This window comes from Stegastes partitus, unplaced genomic scaffold (assembly GCF_000690725.1).
Source record: "Stegastes partitus isolate 25-593 unplaced genomic scaffold, Stegastes_partitus-1.0.2 Scaffold1015, whole genome shotgun sequence".
NCBI lineage: Eukaryota > Metazoa > Chordata > Actinopteri > Pomacentridae > Stegastes > Stegastes partitus.
Window position 1 is genome coordinate 30,928 of NW_007578746.1, and position 16,647 is coordinate 47,574.

The 16,647-nt window shown below is 40.7% G+C and overlaps 1 protein-coding gene across 1 annotated transcript; it reads right to left on the reverse strand.

The window, feature by feature from the left end:
* Positions 1 to 691: 691 nt before the first annotated feature.
* On the reverse strand, positions 692 to 15,846 carry si:dkeyp-68b7.12 (probable serine/threonine-protein kinase kinX). The gene is made up of 14 exons (XM_008295010.1): positions 15,790 to 15,846; positions 14,860 to 15,237; positions 12,726 to 12,828; positions 12,469 to 12,613; positions 11,982 to 12,064; positions 9,815 to 9,922; positions 9,441 to 9,559; positions 9,183 to 9,357; positions 8,872 to 8,969; positions 8,490 to 8,561; positions 6,739 to 7,485; positions 5,901 to 6,109; positions 4,546 to 5,135; positions 692 to 2,610 (listed from the first exon to the last, which is right to left on the reverse strand). Exons 2-14 carry the CDS (start codon positions 14,945 to 14,947, stop codon positions 1,290 to 1,292), a joined length of 3,858 nt encoding a protein of 1,285 aa, XP_008293232.1. The 5' UTR covers positions 14,948 to 15,237; positions 15,790 to 15,846; the 3' UTR covers positions 692 to 1,289.
* Positions 15,847 to 16,647: the final 801 nt, after the last annotated feature.

Sequence of the window (16,647 nt, forward strand, 5' to 3'; positions counted from 1 at the left end):
GCACACTCACATTCACACCTACGGACAATTTAGAATCACCAATTAACCTCAACATGTTTTTGGACTTGTGGGAGGAAGCCAGAGAACCCGGAGAGAACCCACGCTGCACGGGGACCGGAACACGAACTGGCGACCTTCTTGCTGTGAGGCAACAGTGCTACCAACTGCGCCACCTTGCAGCCCGTATATATATATAATTGAAATCTACAGATGCAAATAGACAGAATGTAGTAAAATGAACCCCTAAATGTGTATTAGGGATGTTTTCTTTCCATTCGTATGAACAAAGACATGATTGAAGAAAAATATCATTTAAAAAGTTGCTGCCAGTTGTATGTCTCCTTAAGCAGCTCCTTTGTTCTTTTCTGTCTTTTCTCTCTCCCAATAATCATTTCCAATCTAATTTATTTATTTATTAATTTGGCATCTATTTAGTGTCAGCAATAAGAAATTTGTCGTTCAGTGAGTTTATCAGTTAATCGTGCACACGTTTTTTCCACAACAAATAATTTCCAATAACATTTACACTTTTCGGTGTCCAGATCAAATGTCAGGGACATACTAATATAATAATACTAACATGGATTCTTCAGCTCTATTGTGAGTATATGTTATGTGATACTTGTTCCAGGAACATCTAAATTATAAAACATAAAGATTAAAGTTGGGTTGAAAAAAAAACAAAGGACCGTTATTGTCTTGAAAATGTTTTTATTCACACAATCCAAAAAACTCCTGCAGAAATTATATTCAGTGTAATAAAACATTTAATTCTTCATCTCGCTCTATATTTGCCAACCTTTTTCTTTATAAACGGTTTATATACATATTCACTTTATAATTAGAAAATATTCTATAGTGAGAATATTGCAATATATTTAACAATGAAAACGTTTAAATTTTTAGATCTAAATTGACTTAAACATATGGGATGTTTTGTTTTACAGACTTCACACAAGTTTAGATGAAAAAAAAAATGCAGTTTGTTGGTGTTGAAGCAGAACTTCTCCTTTAATTCCTCTGTTGCATATCAGTCATCGTCTCTTTGTCCTATTTAACCTTCTAACTAATGGGAAAAAGTCTTTTCTCCCAAATATACTGAAAAAAAACTACTAGTTTCCTGACTGCACCACCTTAAACATCTTCAGCTGCATTAGATGAGCAATCCTGTAAGTTATACTGAAACACAATCCTCAGGCAACATAAGAAAACACAGCCTTTTATGCTACATAGTTTGTACAGAAACATATGTTTAAATCGATATACTGTACAGAAACGTTTGCTGCACTTCACTTCCCCGACCCGTCTGCATCTCCATCTCCTTCTCGCGCTCTCTCCTTTTCCCGCCTCATGGTTGCTATGGCGACGGCCTCATCGAAACACATGCTGAGGGGGCTGTTTCTGCTGGCGGCGCCTTCGGTCCCGTCCCTCCGTCGCTCCCTGTCGCCCCCTCTGAGCGTCGGCTTCTCGTTCCTCTCGTCGTCTCTCACCTGTTCTGCTGCACAGACTCTTTCCTGCTCTGTCGGGACTCTGGCTGAGTTTTCTCTCCTCCCTCTTTGCTGCTGCTGCTGTTGCCGGATTGTCAACGCCGTGATTTTGCAGTGCTGAGGCTTCGGAGGCACCACCGGCACCGCTTTTACTTGGTAAACTTTGGGCTGTTTGGAGACGACCAGCTGCCTCCCGACGCCTCCGAGGTCGCTTCTCTCACACTTTGTGCTCTCTTTCGTCGTATCAGATCTGACCTCCTTTAGTTGTTTATCTGCACTCGGCTCTGTCCTGCGTTGCTCATCGTCATTGTTCTCTTTTTCTGGCTGTTTTGAAATCACTTCTCCTCCGTCGTGATGCTGTGCTTCTTCACTGAAGGCCTGTTTCTCCTCGGTTGTTTGTTCTAACTCACTTTTCTTTGGAAGGCAAGTTTCATCTTCCTCTGGGTCTGTCAGCTTACTCTCATCCTCTGCCTCTGTTCTCACGTCTGTCTTGTTTCTCTCTTCTTGTTGAACTTCCACCATCTTCTCTTCTAAAACCTTTGCTGTCTGATCTCCTTCCTCCTCCTCTTTGACCACATCTGCCTGTCCAGCTACACCCTCCCTCTCAGACTGCTCATTTTCCTTGTCCTCTATCACTTCACATATAACGTCCTCAAGTTCATCCCAAATGTCACTGTTTGTCCTACAGATTGCACTCTCCTGCTCTTCATCTGTTTCCTCACCAGCTCCCTCTGTGGGTTCTTCCCGCACAATTTCATTGCTTTCTTGTATTTCCAGAAGAAACTGCTGGCACATGTCGTCTATCTCTTTGTCTACCGTGCTGTCCTCTGCTTCCCCACAGCGTGTCTCCTCTCTAACACAACTACTGGATGTCATTTCAGAAAAGTCCCCGGACTCCTCTAATGAAACATGAGCAGTTTCTGGCTGTGCAGCACAAAGCTCATCTCGAGGTGAAATTTCAATCTCCTCCTCGACTTTGATGTCAGCCGCAGAGCTTGATTCGTGGTTGTCCTCGTCGCTCGGCAGCGGAAGATCTTCACAGCAGGGTGCTGATTCCTCTAAAGTGAGAGATTTTTCACTTGGCGCATCTGTCAGGCTGCTCAGGTGTTCCTCTGTTTCTCTGCTGCAGATAAATGACAAAAAAAAAGTCATCTACAGAGTACAAAAAGTCATCTACAGAGTACAAAGTGGGCACAAAGAAGAGCAGCATATCTAGATTTTCAAAGAAATGGTTGAAAGTTAGGTTTTTTGCAGTTATTTTGCAGAAACTATTTAATGTAACCTTGAAAAACCTTTGAGTGAAACAAACAAGTCTCCCTTTTTTAAATATTTGTCAGTAGTTCAACTTCACTTTAAATTTAATTTCATGATCCCATTATAGGTCAACTTTTTGATTGGGTTTGTGACTTCACCCATTTGGTTTGTGGAATATCACTTTGAAGCTTGAAGTTCGGGAATGCCTGTTGACATCTTACTTTGGCAACTACTAAATACAGGGCGAGAGGTCAATCTGACTGAAGACCCAATGATGCATATGCAGCTTTATCACCTATTTTACTCTAAATGGAACCATAATTTACAAAATTGACACCATGCTGTATTGAAGAGGACGTGAAACTAGTGATTGAGACCAGAAACCCAGAGGGAAAAAGTTTGCTGAGCTAATAAATCAAGTGAGAAGTAAAATAATTTCCCAATAGACTTTTGTACAATCGCACAAACAGAAGAGTCGCCCCCTGCTGACTATTAAAAGGATTGCAAGCTTACCTCAGTTTGGCTTCAGTTTGTAGACCTGGAGGCTACATCCATCTTTTATATACAGTCCATGGGAGTAGCTATCGTGCATTTTGTGACGCAAAAAGTGTCATTTTTAGATACTTCTTAGACAGTCTGTAAAATAAAGTTATGCTCTTTTGTTGACCAAAGAATACTGTGGTCATAGTAACCAATCACAGGAGCGTCTTAAGGACTAGTGCGTAACATTTACTGGCATCTAGTGGTAAAGTTTTACATTGCAACCAACTGGAGACCCCTTTTCTCTCCCTTTTTCCTTCCACACTGTAGAAGAACTTATAGTGGTTGTTCAAAAAAAAAAATTTAAAAACACGAAAGGCCTTCTGTAGAGTCACTGTTGGGTTTGTTTGCTCTGGCCTACTGTTGAAACATAGCGCTGCAAGAACACCTACTCCCTATGAAGTCATGGAATGCTTATTCAAACCCAATGAATAAACAGCAATTCTAATTTTTAGTTGACTACCCACTAGTGAAAACATAATCATGTATAATATATTCTATTTCTCCCAGCATATCTCCCTAAATCCTACAAACAGACTTCAAAGTGTGCAAACTGATGCAGTAGCGTCTGTAAACTTGCTGGTATTATTCGCTAACAATTAGCTACTGGTCATATCAGACCAAGTGAAGTTCAGCAGTAAAACTTTGATGTGCTAAAATGAGTGGAAGTATATTTAGTTTCTTAATTCAGCATGCTCTCGTAAGAAGCAGCGTGCATCAATAAAAAACTCAACACTGATATATTACCACTTCTAAAGTGTGTACTGAAAATGTGTCAGTTCCATGAGCTATTTAGGCATCTAGCACACACCGAGCAACTTTATCATTCGTCTGGAAAAATGTTTTGACCTCTTGATAAACTTATGTCCCGTATTCAGTCTCCTTTTCCCCATCAACTTATGATGGAAATATTTGGATCTGTAGCTGCTAAATGTTTCAGCAGCTGATTGCTTCATGTGTCTGGGCAGTTATTTTTGAGATTATCATTTTCTTTTGGGTGATAAATGTGTTTGTTTCTGCTGGAAACGGCTACAAAACCACTGCAGTAGAGCTGTACAGCAAAAACACTGAAGTTCAAGATACTAAGGCACTGCATGGTTTTAATTATGTGTTGCTTCATCTCTAGTATTTGTAGTTTTAATCAATTTTCAATATGAAATAATGATTAAAGCTTTAAAGGTGTATTTAATCATATGCAATTAATTAAAGTTAAGGTTGGGAACTGAGTTTATGTTATATGTTCCAATCTGAAATCAGTTTTCACCTTTCCATATCGTCATCCTGCTGGTCTGGTCCTTGGTGAGCTTCCTCTTCATTTGTTGTTATCCGCTTTTCTTCCACTTTGTCTTCATCTTCTTCTCGTTTCACCTTTTCCTGATCTCCAGTAGTTGTTTCTTTACATGCAGAAAGTTCAGGGCTCAGTGTCTGACAGTCTCTTTCCTCAGAGCTCTGTAGGTGATGCGCAGAATCAGTTGTGGATCTGTCAGCGTCGGGTTCAAACCCGGCCAGAGTGCTTAAAAAAAAATCTGTTGGAAGGCTTTTAATAAACATGCTCTCATCGTCGTCATCACTGCTGTAATTATTATCATCAAAGTTGTCGTCTACATCCTCCTCCTCAGAGCAAGAGTCCTCCGGTCCGTGGATCGGTGAAGTCATGTAAGGCAAGCTGAGGGATTTAGTGTGTCGACTGGGGATGTCGATGCTGAGCGGTCTGTGTGGCTTTAACTCGGTCTGGTTGTGTGGTTCAGCTTCAGCCAAGAGTAGCTCTGCAGGGAGATGGGGAGGTTGAGCTTGTTCCATGACTTCGTACTCATCGTCTGAGTGTCCAGGAGGTTCAACGGAGAACTCATTCACCTGGCACGTGAAAAGGCACAAGAAAAAGGGTGTAAAAAAGGTAAGTTTCTACATAAACATTTGCCTGTCAACATTTTGCTTTTAGGAAACCTGACATGAGAAGCAAGGGGTCAATCTGACTGAGGACCAAGGTCATGATTTACACCAGTATGGTTGTGCTAACACGTATGCTGCTGTATCGTCTATTTAATGCTAAATGAGACTATAATTTACAAAATTAACATCCTACTGTATTGAAGAAGATGTGAAACTAGCAATTAAGACCAGCAACTTCTGGGGGAAATGTTTACTGAGGTAACAGATCAGGTGAGAAGTACGATAATTTTCTCACAGATTTCTGTACAATTGCAAAACTAGAAGAGTTGCCCCCTGCTGGCTGCTAGAAAGAATGCAGGTTTAAGACACTTCTGCTTTGGCTTCATTTTTCAGACCTGGAGGCCATGTTCATCTTTTATACAAAGCCTATGGTCTACGGTATAGTCTATATCAATAGAGAGAGGGGGAAGAAGCACTATCTCCATCTGTTACCAGCCATAGTGCCTACTTCTGTATTTTCATTTGGCTGTGCAGATACTACATATCATCAACACATATTCCCACCAAAGTGTGTTCTTATTTCTGCTTACTCTTAGCTCGATGTCAATTAAAGTGACAATAAAATGTTAGAAAAACGTTGCTGTTCTCTTCCTACGATCTTTTATTCCCATGTGTTCAGGAATATGTGCAACCCTAAAACCTTTTCTCTACCGACACAACAGCACACACCTGATAGGACACACTGCAGTCCATGTGGTCCAGGACGCTGCAGTCCATTTGGTCCAGGAATTCAAAGCTGTCCTGAACGTAGCCTGACAGCTCCTGGTCGTCCTCCTGCACCTCCGTTGAGTTGAGGATGTCAGAGGCTTCAAACACGCCGTCGTCGCTGTGTTGAGTCGCTGCAGGCTGAAGATCAGCCGGTTCCCTTCCTTTCATGTCTATTAATACAGTTTAGAAATGAGCGAACATTGATTTGGTGCACTTTCTAGCATTTGACTGGAAAATAAAAATGTATTTTTAAAAAACAACAACATTTAAATCAGCAAAAAAATCATTATTTTGTAGAGATTTGCTCTTATTTGAACTAAGCTGTATGTATATTAGGGGCTGAAAAAAAGGTTAATAATTCTTTAAACAAAGATTTTACAGAATTTGCCTGTTTGGTGAAATTACAGATAATAACTTGCCCCTAATTCTGTAAAAAAAATAGCATACATTTACACAAAAAAACAGGCTAAAACTGTAGCTAATGTCAAAATCAGACAACTATGTTTGTCAGGAAAACTGGACTATTTATTCCGAGAGACTGATGCAAACAGTTGTGGTAATTGTTTTGCTGATGCCACACGTTATTTTTTAGAGTGTAGAGGAAAAGTCAGGGAATAAACAAAGTCATTACAGGGTTTATCCAGTGGAGACCGAGACTATCTGCACCAGATTTACGACAATATATCCAATAATTACTGCGATATTCCAGAAGTCCAAAAGTCAAAGTATAAATCATATTGAAAGCAGTCATTATTTGCAGCCCTGGTATTTAAAGTGAAGGTGAAACACGTGTAGTTACCCATATATTCATCTTGGTCATCATCTGCAGCGTCTCCCTCGGTGTTGGAGTTGAGGCTTTTGTTCCGCTGCTCTCTGGACACACTTTGACCTTCCATCGGCTCCTCCTGCTTCGACTCACAATCTCCCCTCACCTCCTCGCCTTCCTCCTCTTCTGCTTCTTCACCTTTTTCCTCGCCAGCACCACCTGCTGCCGCTGCACTCCCCTCCACAACCACAACTCCTTCCCTGTTTTGACTTTTGTCTTCTGCCTTATCCTTCCTACCTTCTTCCACCTTCCGTTCCACTCCTCTGCTTTCCTTCTTTTCCGCCTTCTCTCCTCCCTCCTTACCCTCCACCCTGTCCCCTCCATCCTTATCTCTTCCCCTGTGGATGACCCTGTCGCTGCCACCCCCCTGCAGAACCCCTAACGCCAGGTTGGAGGTGATATGTAGTGGCACAGTAACTATGGTGGGCCCCGTGATGTGCATGGCTGCCCTTCGGCCGACTTTAGTGGAAAGTCCCGGGGATCTGGACTGGACGCCCTCGTTTCCTGGGATCCCTAAACCTTCTGGGTCGAGAGCTGTGTACGTTCCCTGAGTTCCTGCGCCTCCGCTTACTAAACCAGTTCCCCTGCGGTAGGTCACAGCGTATTCACTGTTGCCTATTGCACCTCCAGATACTGAGACATCTGGGGCAGACGGAGGTGGTTGAGCGACGATGGGAGACATGTGGGTGGAAGGAGGACGCTGGGCAGAACGTCTGGAACCTGAAGTGTAATGAATAAACAAGATGTGGGATGAAACGGTTCAGTCAGTGAATTTGTATCGTAACAAAAACTGTTTCTGGAATCTGTTCTGCAAATAATTACTTGAATCAGTCCTAGTGACCTCAGATCAGATAATTCTCGTGAATATTTGAAAGACAGGCTTTTATTTCGAAAACATCCTGAAAAACTTCTGCGAATGTTTTGAGCAGGAAGTTTTCTTTTAGTTCCCAGAATGTTCTGCCAAAAGGTCAGACAACGAATCATGTTCTGAAAATGTACGATGATAAAACTGTTAGACCTGTTAAGTTCTCAAAGTATGCTGCACTGAGAACGTTTTTCCTTTGTTATCGTGTGAAACTGTTGAACGTTGTGGGAACATTTCATAGATTCTACAATGTGTTCCCTCGATAACATCCTCAAAATGTCTTCAGAACATTACAGGCAGAATGTTCCACCTTTCTGAATACATCACGACAGGAACGTTTTATTTAGAACATTACATCTTTTCTGTATGTTCCACTGAGAACATCCTTCCTTTGTTATCATTGTGGAAATGTTTTACAGAAGAACATTCTATCATGTGTTCCCTTATAAAAGGGCAAAATGTTCCACCTTAACAAGAATTTCTTCTTTTTTTTTAAATATTAATTTTAGGTTTATTCACAGTTACAGGTTTTTAACTTTATCAGTTTACACAAGGCATATAAATCCATAGTCTCCTTTACTAATTACTGTATTTGTTTCAGAGTAGTAAAGGCAAAGTCTGTGGCACCCAGTTTGACAGACATCTATGCGTTCTGTTTATTCCTGGCGATAATTTCATAAACAAAAATATCCATTATGCATTATGCTTGAGTAAATGAATTTTTTTTGGCAATATGACGCTGCCTAAAATCACTGTAGGAGCACCTAGAGTCACGAGTGTAGATTTAAAATTATTTGAAATGTTGACAGCATTTATTTATCGCTCAAAATCAGATGTAACTTGCTTCAGAAAAGGCTACCTTCAGCTGGAAAAGTCGGGGTGCTCAGGGAGTCCATGCTTCTTGCGGGTCTCAAAGGAGTAATTTCTTTCTCTGAAACAAAAAGAACAATTTTTGAGGGGATAATTATGAATGAGAAGAGAGGGAAGCAGCTAAAGTTAAACCTCCTGCACAGATGTGTTTCCAAATCAAACGTTTGACTTGGATTACAAATTTTAACCCTAAATTCACAGTTTTGAACAGAACATCAACTCCTCCTCTGCCGAGCAACAAATCTTTGTTTTTGGATCAGTCATACAGTTTGTATATATAAAATAACAGCATTGAGAAATTACTAGATAGATAATGAAGGAAGATTTATGGATTTTTTGCTACAACTCATGTCCATGTGAGGGTTTTGTACCTTTGGCTGAGTGTTTGTGTCTCCTCCGGGGGTCAGGAAACCGTCCTCCAATGTTGAAGATGGACATCCACTTCCTGCCTTTGAGAGATCCTTTCCTCCTGGCGAGAGTGAGACATTTACGGTGCGGGTTTCATGTCAGAGTTTTAGCACACGTTGTAAACACTACGCAGGTTGAATGAAACGTGAATATGATACACCTGAGATAAGCCTGACAGCAGTTCAACCTTCTCTAAATGTGTTACTGTAACAGCGTAGCTAATCACTAGGAGTGTAATGCACACGATGTGATGATAAACGGATGATCTGCTCACTTGTCTGTGCCCTCGATGATCGCGTGGTAGGGTCGAATACGAAGAGGACCATCTCCTGGACTGATGTTCCCGAAGTTGGCGATCGGCTGAGTGTGACCGGACTTGAAGAAGGCTTCGTCCTGATTGGGAACGGCTGTCGGCGAAGGGAGGGACTTCCTCCTCTCGTTTGACACACCTGAATAAAGCAGACCACACAGGTGAGGCAGAGGTAGACGTCTGTGTGTGATGGTGTGACGTGTGACATGTTTGTGTTGTGACCTTGTTCGGGAAACAGCTGAGGGACGTGTGTGAGGATAAACTCCACCACGATGGACTGAACCCTGACCTCCATGAAGGCTGCTGTACCGTTGAATCCAGACGCCTCGATGTCCTTCGACCTTCACATGCAGATCGATGGATTGGTTTAGTGATTGAATGAGGAAAGAAGATTGGACAAGAAGGAATAAGTCAACGTATAGATGAATGAGCAGAATGAAAGGACAGAGCAGGAAGAAGAAGGAGCAAAAGGAAAACTTGGAATTTATTTGTTAAATTACACAAAATCTAATCAGGTTTAGTGTTTTCTTGCGGAGTAAAAGCAGGCAGTGTCTTGCAGAAATGACAACAGCACATGATCTGTGATATAAACACACCTGAGCAGGTTGGGAGCCCAGACGATGGCGAGGTTCCTGGCGTGCATGTTGGTCTCTGAGGAATACGAAGCCATTTTGACGAGATGACGCATCAGAAACTGAAGAGTCCTGAAGCACAAATAGTTCAAGTTCAAAAATCTTTAATATCCCCGTGGGGAAATTTTTGTGCAGCCAGCAATGAGACAGTCACTGCCACAATCACACATGCAACAACAACAACAGAAAACAACAGAGAAAAGACAAGACTGATCACTTGTTTAACAGGGAAATAGCAGCAGGGACAAAAGAAAATTTATATCTATTGGTCCTGCACTTTGGCAGAACATACCTGCGCCCCAGCGGAAGTAATTGTAACCAGTGGGCCAAGGGATGGCTCTGGTCTGCGGCGACTAAACGGGCCTTGGCTAATAATCTGATTTGATGTAGGGCTGTCAAGTTATTTAGGTTCGTCCCTGCTATTTTTCCACACAGCCTCACAATACCTTGTAATCTGTTTTTGTTTTCAACAGTGAGGGAGCCGAACCAGCAAATAAAAGAAAAGGTTAAAAGAGACTCAATAAAACAAGAATAAAACAAGAATAAAACATTTGCATAAAAGAACTGTTAACATTAAATAGGACATTATAATATCCTGTCACATTTCACTAACGAGTCCTGCACCTCTATGGAAACACAAGCATGGCTAGAAGTAGAGAGAACTGAGAGATGTTATCTTTTGTGCAGTGTAATAGTTATTGTACTATAAATCATTAAAAACAAACAAACAAAAACACAAGGTTGAAGTTGAAAACTACAACCAACACATACAACATTTTTCAAAGTGCCCACAGTTGCTACCAACACTGGAGAAAACAATTGGCTCCACATGATATTTTACTACTTACTTCCTTTTTTTTTTTACAAAATGCTCTGCACATCAATTCCAGAAAGATATTTCACCATGTTAAATGTATCTTCCAACAGCTTGTTCCTCTCTGTACTGTTTTTGAGCCATTCTGCATTTATTTTAATGATCAAGCACCTTTTATTTTCCTCTTTGTCTCTTCCTGTTGTCCTTTATCTACTCTGTGTAAACACAGCCTGCAGTTCAGCTGAAAACTCTCTGAACTTTTGTCGAGTGCCAGTCACAGCTAAGACAGTCGTGGCTTAACGGTTGCCCGAGAAGTGAAGATTTATTTATTCATTTATTTTTTTGTGAAGTGTTTATTTTTGGTGGATTTTTAGCAAAACATATAGAATAACGTGAGACGTTTTCCTGAAAGATTAGCACAGTTTAGTTAAAGGACTCTCTGAAAGTTGAAAATCCAGCGATTCCTCCTGTTTGGTGTTATGTGAGTGATTTCAGCAGATTTGGGGGTTCAAAGGGTTAAACTGGAAAACTTATTAGCAAACAGTTCTTTATTTACATATCCAGAAGTAACAAACCAACATTTGGAGTCGTGTTTTTGGTCCATACTCGCTCTTTTTTTTATTTAGCTCTGTTTTTGATCTCTACCCACTCCTGATGGAAATATCTGGCTGTAACTGTTTAATTGTCTGCAGTGTGCACCAGCTCACTGTGTCTAGCTGCTGTTTGGTGGTACAACTTGGACTACAATGGCTGCACAGACTTTTTAAAGCTTTTTTGCAAACACGAGATGCCTACTGCCGCCATAAATGACACCATGACGGTGATGAGAGTGAACCAAAGCAGCAGAACAATTTTCCATTTTATCCAATGGTTTACATGCATTTAGAGGTTGTTTATCATTCTCATTTATTACACTGAAGTATTAAAAACATGGTTTACAGCCACCATTTTAAAAATGGGGCAATGAGTTGAAATAAAGACTTATTCATCAACCACAGGTTTCTTCAGGGGTCACTGGTCTAAGGTTCTTATCTGCACAAGTGCTACCTAAAGTCCTAATACCTCCCAAGTCCTAAAACCTACATTTATAGGATGTTACCAAATCCAAACTCTATTAACAAAGAAGCATCCAGGTAGCTTGAGGAGCTTTTTTCTAAAATATGTGGACATTTGCAAAAGGCCCAAATCTCACAGTAAAATAATAAACTGTTGGCAATGTTTGACGATGACTGTTTCCTCCTTCAAGGAATAAAATACAGGTTTCCATGTGAGTTTAGGTGAAAAGGGTGCTTTATATGAGTAGAGGAGGCCGTGTACCTGTAATGTGGTGCTGGTAGTTCTTTCAGCACATCTCTGATCTTAACCAGCCGCTCCTCCTCCAGCTGGATGGCAACAGCCTCCTGTAGGAATAAGAATGAAATCATTGTTTTCTTTTTTTTCAAGAAGCAAAGTTCTTGTTCCAGTTTAATCTAGGACATTATTCGGACCACAAATAACAACTGTTTTCATTGCGACTCAATCAATAGTTGTAAAAAGTAATAAAATGGTGTTTCCCAAAGTCCAAGATTATGTCCTCAAATTTGTTCATCCACAGCCCAAAGATATTCAGGTTACTGTCATTGGGGAGTAACAAAATCAGAAATTATCCACATTTAAGATGCTGGAAGCAGATAAATCTGGCATAAATGTTTTTCAATTCATCATTTTATTGGGAAAAAAAAGAGAGCTGTACTGAACTTAAGGACCTGTATTCTGTATTCCAAGTGGGATCTGGATCTACTGTCATTGCAGTGCAGATACTCACAGCGAACTTGTCGTACAGCTGGTACGTGAGCAGAGGGTTTGGCAGCTCTCTGAAATAAGCTTTGCACAGAGAGCTGACACAGTGGATGTCCTGCAAGTACACATCCTTGTTCAGGTCCGGATTCCCGTCGTTCTCAAACTCCCCCCTGGTTTTATGCAAACACACGGTCACTTTAGAAGTGCATCAACGTCACACAAAAACCTGATCAAAACCTTGTTGGGGCATATTGTAAACTTAGAGAGCAGCACACAGCTTACCTGAGCTTCTGAATGTTGGACGACACTCCAGACAGCCTGTAGATTCCATCCACGATCCCATTGTGCTCCACAAACTCACTGCAGCATCGCAACACCTGAGGAACTGTGGGAGAAGATTAATAACATACAGAATAACAGAATAATAGAATAATAGAATGCAGCATGCTCAATTTGTAAGTTTTTAATATGAATATAGACATTTTGTCTTTATGTTTCAGTATGCACCATTTATGATATATCTAATATTTCCTATATGTTTTTATGAAAACAAAAACATACCTTTACTGTTATCTTGTTAACAACTCATTTATTTCTCAGCTGAACTTTACATAAAGCCTCCACACCTCAGTGGAGTTTAAATGGAGGAGACATTAATGATTGGAAGGTAATTTGTGGTTGTTTCATTTTAATTTTCATCACATAACAAAACAACAAAGTTCCAGCAAAGAGGGGATTTTTTTGACTTTTTGTAAACATTATTGTTACGCAGCAGCAGCAGCATCGTTGTGAAATATATTATACATAAAATCTATGATAAATATGTATTACCAAATCATCACATGTGGAGCAGCATGAATAATGGCATCATTTAAAACCAAATGTGAAAATAAATATTTTTTCAGTGTGTAATTTGAACATTTTATAACATATATCATTTTGCAAAAACATTTTTTTTTAGCCAAGATATTAAATTTATGGTGATGTGACGTAATATTTTCTGGCTCTTTGGTGGATTGTCAAAAAAAATGTCATGGTCCACAGAGGATGAATCTTATTTATTTTTCTGACACTTTGAAGTTCCAGTTTGTACATGTGAGTAAAAAGTCTGATGAACTAGTATAGGTGTCCATGTTATGCTGTAATAAGCAGTAATGGAAAGTAATCAAACACATTTATTCAATTTGCTTAAGACCAAATTTAAGGGCACCTTTGCTTTATTTGAGTATTTCCAAGAAGGAAACATTATATTTTCTGCTCCACTACACTTGTAATGCAGTATTTTTACATTGCTGTATTGGTTCTTTTCCTTCAGTAAAGGACCTAAATACAATTTTTCTTCGTGGAAATAACTTAGATGATCATCCGACTTTTCAACGAGCAACACCATCAGGTCAAAATTTCAGTTGATGCGAGCTTAAAATTTGATCACATAGCTAAAAACAGAATGACGTTACCATCAGGATCAGCCGTATTTTGACTTCATTGCTAATTAGCAAAGCTGGCAAACACCAAACTATAAATGTGAACATGCTAAATATTCTACCTGCTTAACATCAGCATGCTAGCATTTGACCCAAAGCGCCGCTTTGTCTAAAAACAAGCCCTGCAGCATCCCAGTGGACTCTGAGTCTTGTGTTTATCTGAAGCAAAAAAGCAAAACCCATCTGTATGAAGAAAGAATGGTGGTGTTTAGCTCATTATTTAGTTTGTCTGTGCCAGATTTAATGCTCTTCTAACCCCCTTTTTTTAAAGTGTCAAATTCAGTGACTGGATGAGCAGACTCCTCCTTTAGATGTTGATAAATGACAGGAACGACTTGTAATTAACTCCTAAGAGAAATAAAATACCAGAATTGTCTTATAATAGTGAAAGCATGCAGTAACAGGACCAAGAGTTACTCTTTAAAGCGTCAGAGACAACCTGGTGTGGTTGAAGCTGTTTAGTGAGTTTTAACGAAGATGTAGCTGAATATTGGCAGTTTTTTCTTGGTTTAATGTCTCTGAAATGACGTATATCACAGCAAAATGAGAAACTCAACAGTTTCAAAATGTGAGAAATAGTCTCATCTATTCATAGCTGTAAATACAAAAAGCTCCATCAGTCCTGTTGAATGATTCTTCTGCCGGCTGTAAAGCAACTTTTGAGGGGATACAATCTGTGTTTTTATGTTTACAAATATATATTCAGTCTCACCTTTAATCTACCAAGTGAATTATAGTTTGAATCCATAGTTGTGGTTTCTTTTACACAGTGCAGTTACATAGATTCTCCTCAGTTAGACAACATACAGTTCAATGATCTAAACAGGATGGTGTGAGTCGTGATGCCTGCAGTAAAGGAAACCACCGCTGGAACAAGCTGGTACAACAAACAGAACAGAGTACATGTTTCACAGTGAGGATGGTTCACTTACTCTCTTGCGAGGAGGCGTTCAGATGCTCCAGCAGATCACATCCAAACACCTTCTCTTTGTTTGCTCCTTTTCGTCGAACTCTTCGCATCTCTTCCTGTGTTCTGTTTCCACCTCACATTCAGACCAACCCGTTCAGTTTGAGACCTTCTCTGGCTGTCTGCGCTGGATGGTGTTGACCAACTTGGCTAATGTAACTTTGTGGAGACACTGCACATTTCAGAGATTTGACTGTGCTGCTGCTGCTGCTGCTGCTGCTTCTGCTTCCTTTGCTTCAGTGCATGTTGTTGGGTGCAGGTTGTTTCCTCTGTGGGCTGCGTTGCAGTGGAGCTGACATGTAAAAGCCGGAGCGTTAGGACATACTTTGGTTTGTCTTCCACCCTGCAAAAGCAGAACACACGGTGTTTTTGTGCAGTTTCAGACAACAATCAGTCTCCCCCAAAATCAAACAAACTGCTGTGAATCCTCAGCGTGCATATGTGACTCTCCACTTCCCCCTGATGCACTCAATTTATTTTCGAATGAAAGGCCACACCCTTGCCTCTGTACTTCTCGTATTGAGTGAACTGAGCCCCTGAACGTTTCACTCCAGTCTCACTATAATGCGTCTCTGAGCTGCTGGAGCCACCGAAGCCTCCAATCGCAGCTCCTAGCATGAGGCCTGTGTTCATTACAGGCCTGGTCTCTGCTGCCTGCCCGCATGTCACGGCCATTGCGGCCCCGTTGTCACTGCAGCGGAAGTCGAGCACCGTTGAAACATTTAGACTCATACAGACGTTCAAACTCTCTCTCCACACCCTCTTACATCCTCCTGACACCTGCCTCGGCTCTCCGTCTACGCTGCCATCCCCCATCCACCTGCTCACTTTTTAGGAAAGAGTTTAAATGTGGGAACACGAGGAAATGAACGAGTTAAAACACCAGAGCTCCTACCTTCACTCTGCATCAGCACACAAGTAGCAGCATAAAAATGATGACGCAAGAAACCACTAAACTTCCCCTGTTAACTTCCTGAGTGTCGCTCCTTCTCTTGTGCTTTCTCTCTGTATGTGGCCCACAGTTTCTCCGCCTCTGCTGACAGAGTAGGGAAATCAGTTCAATGTATCAGCACAGTGCATCTATTTCCCTCTATCCACTGTGTTTGTTTCTGCAAAAGTCCAACCAGTTTGTGATTTAGTCACCCTGATAGGAAGAAGCACATTTTGTATGTGGACATAGTTTTAATCCCATTTCTCTATTTGTTCCATCAGTTTTACATCATTGCGACATCATTACAAACTACAGTACCACTTAGAGTCTCTGCAAGTACCATCACAGTACCAAAAAAACACCACAAACGGCCACATGGACTCAATCACTGCAGCGTGTAGTGCACTTAACTACCAGAACTCAGCAGAAATCACTACATGACAGAAACCACAAATGAACAGAGGTGACCACAGACAATAATTTTCACACTGTATCACAATCACTGGAAGAGACTGCAAATGGCACCAGAGTACCCCAGAGTTCAACACAATTAGTGCACGGAACCACAGAGATCATGAACACATCACCAACGGTTAAAGATCAGAAGTGCTGCAATGTACTATATCAACAGTGACCACCTGTAAAAGATCACTTACAAAGAATGGATCAGACCACAAGGTGCCATTTTGCAATATTCAATTCATAGTGAATGTATTATTTGGCACGTGCGCACAATGTAATGTTGTGTAAAATAATGACAAAATCCTGTAATGTTGTTGTAGTTTACATTTTTCAATACTGTTCTAGATTGGGGGCTGCAAG